General features: G+C 39.0%; 1 protein-coding gene across 7 annotated transcripts in view; it reads left to right on the plus strand.

Moving 5' to 3' along the window:
* inpp4b (inositol polyphosphate-4-phosphatase type II B) overlaps positions 1 to 6,436 on the plus strand; it is a 224,257-nt gene that overhangs the window by 200,911 nt on the left and 16,910 nt on the right. For all 7 annotated transcript variants that reach the window (XM_034891446.1, XM_034891449.1, XM_034891445.1 and 4 more), the window contains 4 exons: positions 351 to 489; positions 4,572 to 4,744; positions 5,162 to 5,285; positions 5,863 to 5,989. In XM_034891446.1, the coding sequence (XP_034747337.1) occupies positions 351 to 489; positions 4,572 to 4,744; positions 5,162 to 5,285; positions 5,863 to 5,989 (563 nt within the window). The remainder of the gene's footprint in view (positions 1 to 350; positions 490 to 4,571; positions 4,745 to 5,161; positions 5,286 to 5,862; positions 5,990 to 6,436) is intronic.

The raw sequence follows: 6,436 nt of genomic DNA on the forward strand, positions 1-6,436 counted from the left end.
CAAACACACAGTGAAAGCATCTATATGTCCGTATAAGGCTGGAGTTTAAAAAAAAGCAGGAGAAAGCTGGGAACTATTGAAACGCATTTAGAGTAATCTCACAATATCCAGACTGCTATTTCCTTTCGACCTTTTGGACACCGAGCCAGTTAAGACTGGACAGGGAAACACCTTTATTGTTTTCTTTATTTCAGTTTTAGCTGCTTCAACAGTTTCTGTTTCAGTTTTGTTTTGTTTTTTTGTTTTTTTACACATTTTGTTTTTTCTCACTTTCACTATCTCAAACAGAGTGAGAAAAGTCATATCGATGAGGCTGATCTGACTGCTGATTGTGTATTCGGCTCTTTTAGGACAGGGTGTGGGCCAACGTTGCCAAATGTCTCAACTGTGTAATCGCCATGGTGGATAAACTCCAGGAAGAAGACAACAACAAGCAGGAGCCAGTCCCTGAGCAGCAGCTTGCTGATGTCATCACCTCACACAACCCAGGTAAATAACTGTTTATGTCTAGCGCAATCAGTGAAACATCTGTTTAATGTGAGTATATGTATGGTGTAAATGGGGTCTTACATCCCTCCACTTTCTAAACCTATTTTCCTTTATTTAATTAAGCGTTGATATACTGTTATTTTACAAGACTGGTAAGTCAGCCACATTGTTATTTCTTAAATTTGAATATATGAGAACTTAATTTCAGTATAAACATGGTTATCTGGTTACATTTTTTCAGTTTAGGTAAATTTATTTAGCAGCAGAATCACAACCCAAAACCAAACTAATGCTTATAAGTAAACAAATATACGTAATTTAAATTAACTTTTTGGATAAAGACCTACTCTATATACGCTTTTGCTTCCTTCCTAGTAAGAAATCCAAACAGTGAAGCTCATCTCCAAATTATGCTGAATAAGACATGCTACCACAGCATTGACAGGTGGCACAACATGGTGCTTGTGCATTATTGGTTCCCACATTTGTATTGGATGTCTTTGTATACTGTATGTACATTTAAGCTATTAAATTATGCTCTTTGATATCAGCATACAGCCGTCTGTGTGTAAAAAGGCTTACACTGAGTGAGGATTTAGACATCAAGAGTTTCATCTCATTTTTCAGTTAAATTCAAAACCACAAAAAATACAAAACTTAAGAACTGTTGAATATATTGATTCCTGTTTATTGAAAACAGATCTGTTGTTTTGTCCTTCCAGTTTAACAGATAACTGTGTACAGTATGTAAATAAATAAAGAATCCATCACATACCGTTAGTGACGTGCCTGATATTTTCCATTTGTGTCACAAAACGGCAGCTTATAATAGCTTAAGAGCTCTATCGCCAACAAATATATTAATAAACTAAATCAAACATATCTCCGCTGTGAGGGAAATAACATGGAGCAGTCAGTGTTTTTCAAATTATCTACAGCCTGAGTTAGACAAAACTTTAGTCCAACTTGCCTGCTCCCTGTTGTTTATGCATTAGCAAAAGAGCAAAACTTAAATTGTTGCCAGCGAAGTGGATGAAAGCAATATTTGATATGCAGAGCCATTCACTGTTGACCGCAAGCTGCCCAGTCTTCCCTTACGTCCAATGAAATCCTGCCTCAAGCTTGTGTCCAGTCAAGTGCCCAGCCTGTTACATCTGCCAACTGGCACACAGAGCGGCGGCATTAGTCAGACCAAGCGACAAGGACTGTGCATGCGTGTGTGTGTGCGTGCATTTCTACGCGTCTATCTTTCCAAATGAGTTGGCAGGTAGGAACAAGGCCATCCGCCCGGTGTTCAGTCTGAAATAGAAGCTCCAGCCCCCCGAGCACCTTTATTAAGACGCTGAACAGGCTCAGATGAAGTGGTCATCTGCCTGTCTAAATAAAAAGCATGGACAGAATAATGACAGGGGCTTTATCTCTTGCTGAGACCGGTGAAGACTGGGCTTTTGATGACAACGCGTTTGGGGGGGGGGTTGATGTTTGGACAGGTGGGCTGGCGAAGAGATGGCGAAGAGATGACAGCTGGCATTCTATTTCCTCCTTCTCTGTGCAGAGGCGGTATTTGTAGAATGAGATAAGACATGATTTTTCTGACAAGGCAAGGGCAAGGCTGATGTGCTGTACATTATTGGTGGTATCCAACTGTGCTTGTGTGTGTCTGTGTGTCAACACTGATGCCCCCACTTCCCCCTAAGAACTTTTCAATATGTTAACGTTAAAACGAATGCATGGTGGGAAAACTAGTTTTGCACATTGCTTACCCAACACTGCCCCCTCTTGTTTAGTGAGATCATCAGAACTTTGTTTTGTGTTGTGGAAATGCATCTACAGTTATTAGACCCCATAAAGATTTGATTATGTAGTGTGCCAAAATTAAGTTGACTCAAATTGTTTGTATGCATACTGAATCCGTTTGATATTTTAGTGTCCTGTTGATACACAGTATTGTTTCACAAAGGGTATAGCGGAGCTAACCATGGCTGCAAGTAAATAAATCTTGAATAAATATAAAATGAGTAAATTATAACAATTTGTATATAGTTTATAGTGAATACTTTAGGGGCAACTTGTGCAGTTTGCACGGTGTAAATAGAAAGCTCAACTAAACTCAACATCCTGTTCCAACAGGAATTACACGACATTAGGGGGTAAAAGGGCAATTTTGGCATGTCTCTAAGGACCTACAGTACAGTGTGAGGTTCTTTTTAGGCATTTGGTCAGTAAATTTAAGGAGCCCTTTTTTTTTTGATGATGCCAACAACCAGGGCAATTTTCCTGACCTTGAAATTTGTTTTGCGCAGTGCAGAGTGTAGGTGCACAGGTGGGAGATTCATTCAGATGAGGCAGTAGAAAGCAAGTTGCCGGTATTTTGGCCGATACTGACTTTTAGACAGTGAGCAAAGTCATTCCGTTGCATTGTGGTGACTTTGTCAAAAGAGCCCCTGGGGTCGTTGTGGCTCAGTGACAGAGTGGTTGCCTGCCAATCGGAAGGTTGGTGGTTCGATCCCTGGCCCTCCCCATGTTGAAGTGTCCTTGGGTAAGACACTGAACCATGAATTGCCCCCAATGCTGCGCCATTGGAATATAAATGTGTGTGAGTGTTTATCTGATGAACAGGTGGCACCTTGTATGGCAGCCTCAGCCACAGTGTGTGAATGATTCCTGTCCTATGTGAAATTGCTTTGAGTGGTTGTTTAATATATTAATATACAAAAAATCTATACAAATACAGTCATTTACATTTACAAAGGAAACAAACTAAACACTTTGTGCAAATGTGCAGAAATAACTGAATAATGCTTAAAATGTAAAACTATTTTAACTCAACACCCTCCAACCAGGAGATGCATTTAAATCAGCATTAAAAAATTACGATTAATTTGGTAAAGCAGGAATGTCATTGAAACCGTCTGCGTGAAAATAAACGGGTGATTCTTACAGTATTTGTTGTAAACAGCTGTGTAATATTGTATGAAACCCTTTTTCTTTGGTTCATACATTTTCTGCAGCCATCTGATTGCAGCAGGACAGATTTGTTGATAAATCTGCAGCCTGTGATTTAAGAAGTGCCTGCCACAGCATGGTCCCATTACACACAGCTGTTTACTGTGTTTACCTTGATTAAATGACATGCAAAAACGACACCAGACTGTTAAAAACACCACACACACACACACACCTGTACACACATCCGATTGGTTGGTTGTAACTATTTATTGTGTGTGTTCATGCGGGAGACATCTGATAACTGGGGCTCATTAATTCTGATCATTGCCACCTTTCCAACTTTTTTTGACAAACATTGTGTTTAATGTTTTATTCTTGAAATATATTATAGTGCAAATGCTGGTGTATCACATCAATTAAGATGTGATGTGAACGTTTAGGACGTAATGTAGTGTAGAATTATGACTAAAATAGTGTCAGGCTGATGCGATCACATTAACGGCTTTAACAAACTATTTTTTTAAATTAAAGATATCATCAGCATACTAATTAACTGTGGGAAACCTTACAACATCTGCTTTTTGCTGCAGATTTTTTGTGGTATGTGTTTACGTCATGCCACTAGCAAGAACACTATCATTTCCTGGGAGAGTGTGGAGCTATTGTTTAGTGTCATACTTAACTGATTTGCAGAGCTTTTTCAGAGCTACGAGACAAGTGATGTAACTGGTTGAGTGTATTTATTGATGTAATTTGTTATTATCACCACACCGACCGATCTATATTTCTACTTCCACCAGCCCTTTACACTTTGCACTGCTGCACTTACATGAGGGCCTGAGGCCATGTTTTATTTCATGTTCATTTTATGTTTTTGTATGTGGGCTTCTCAAGTTAACAGCTGGCCAATTATTTCCTTGTGTTGTGTGTTTGATGTTTTTCTTACCTGTAGTTACTGCCCATTTTCAAGAAAACATGAATGGCTAAACTGGTTTCACCTCACAGATAAACTGCATGTTGCTTTCTGGCTGAGAACACAAGCGTTAAGACATATTTTAGTCTACAACCACATCTTAATAAATCATTCAAACTCTGTGTACACCTACCCCTTTTTATCCCATATTTTTCTGCAGGCGACTGGAGGGAGCAGCTGCGTCCTCTGGTGACCAGGTTAAAGGAGTGTGTGATAGAAGTGGTGGAGAAGGCAAAGAGAGCCATGACTTTTGTGCTCCTGCAGGAGACAGCCTGCAGCATTCCGCAGGGCTTCATCCTCCAACAGAGGCGAGATGTGGTCTTCAGTCAGGCAGTAGGTAGCCAAACTGAGATAATAAAAAACTCTATAACAGTAAATGTAGTTACTTTGTCTGACCCTAGTAAATGTTTAATTGTATATCCCCTGTGTTTAAAAAAAACTAACAGTCCTTCACTTCGTAAATTCAAATTTTAAAGAAATACTTGCCAATAGCAATTGAACTGTAAAGTCATCTAATTGTCCAATTGCCTAGCTTGTGCAAACAACATTAAACATATTTTCTAACAAATCATTAAATGTCCACATACATTCAAACTCAAGCCATTATATTTTAAAGCTCAAAAATGGATTTTGCCACTGCTTGCTTCAACAAACTGTTGACAAAAATCTTTGTCATTAGATAATTACGTGTGTGTGTGTGTGTGTGTGTGTGTGTGTGTGTGTGTGTGTGTGTGTGTGTGTGTGATGCAGCTGGCAGCATTAGCCTGTGGTTTTGTGATGAGGCTGTATGCAGGAATGCAGGACCAAGGCTTCCTAAGGCAGCTCCACCTAGTTGGCCTGGTTGCCCAGTTTGAGAGTCTGCTCAGCACCTACAGTGAGTCATTTTTTTTTCAGAATCGGCAACCTCAAAACCTCCACTGAACACAGCTGTTTTGCTTTACTTTTATTTGAGAAATGTAATGAGTGAATGTTAGGCCATAACAAACCACAACATGTAGCAAATGAGTCAGTGGTTTTTTACAGGCACTTTTATAACTTTGTTTTATACAACATAGTCCAGGTGAAAGTATACCATAGTATTTTGGATAGATTCAGATCAAAACAGAGACTAGAGATTGAATTTAAGAGGGTTCCTTGTAAAATATGAGTTCCATGCCGCTCCTTTATGCTCATGATTCACCTTTCAAGAAAGGGAAATGTATTGGTCAGCAAAAATATAAGCTGAACGACAGCTTAGTCCTTAACCTATTCATATGGTTATCTATATGAAATATATATAAAAGCAATGCTTCTGCAGTTTCATATATGGGCAGTTTCTGAATTATATTCATCATACGGATTTAATGCTGTGACATTTTCTTGGAAAATTTTAGCCAAACTTACTGATTTTGAATAACAAAAAAGACGTAGTATTAAAACACTACTAATCTTGTTTTGTCGAACCGTCTAAGGTGAGGAGATCGGGATGCTGGAGGACATGGAGGTTAGCATCTCAGATCTGCAAAGAGTCACGTTCCACATTACAGAGGCCAAGACAGATGACCTTAGTGACCTCCAGCCTTTAGTGTGTGGCCGGCGGTGAGTCATCATCTCCTTCTCTGTTTGCTTTTCTTTGTTTGAATATAGCATGTTTAATTTGTCTCTTCATTAGAAACAAAAACTGACTTGGTGGAACGGTGTAGCATGGGATAAGGAAGAACCCTTTACATTTTAGGATCATGCGGCAGATACACACACATTTCTTTTCTCCCTTTCAATAACATTACAAACCGGGGCCTTGACTGTGTGCTGCATTCATGTGGTGTCCAAATAATACGGAAAATTTACACTTCATTACCATTGTAAAATAGCGCATGCCTTGGCCCTTTGAGTTTGTTTATATATTCTTTAAAAGGCTTGACATGTAAGTGTAAATTCTTCGAAAGGTTTAGGGGAAAAAAGGCAATTAGGTACTTATTATAATGTGTGTAGTTTGTAAACACTACCCAACTATGCTAAAACTGTGTAATTTGTTTTCTTACTGTG

This window comes from Etheostoma cragini, chromosome 2 (genome assembly GCF_013103735.1).
Source record: "Etheostoma cragini isolate CJK2018 chromosome 2, CSU_Ecrag_1.0, whole genome shotgun sequence".
NCBI classification, from domain to species: Eukaryota; Metazoa; Chordata; class Actinopteri; order Perciformes; family Percidae; genus Etheostoma; species Etheostoma cragini.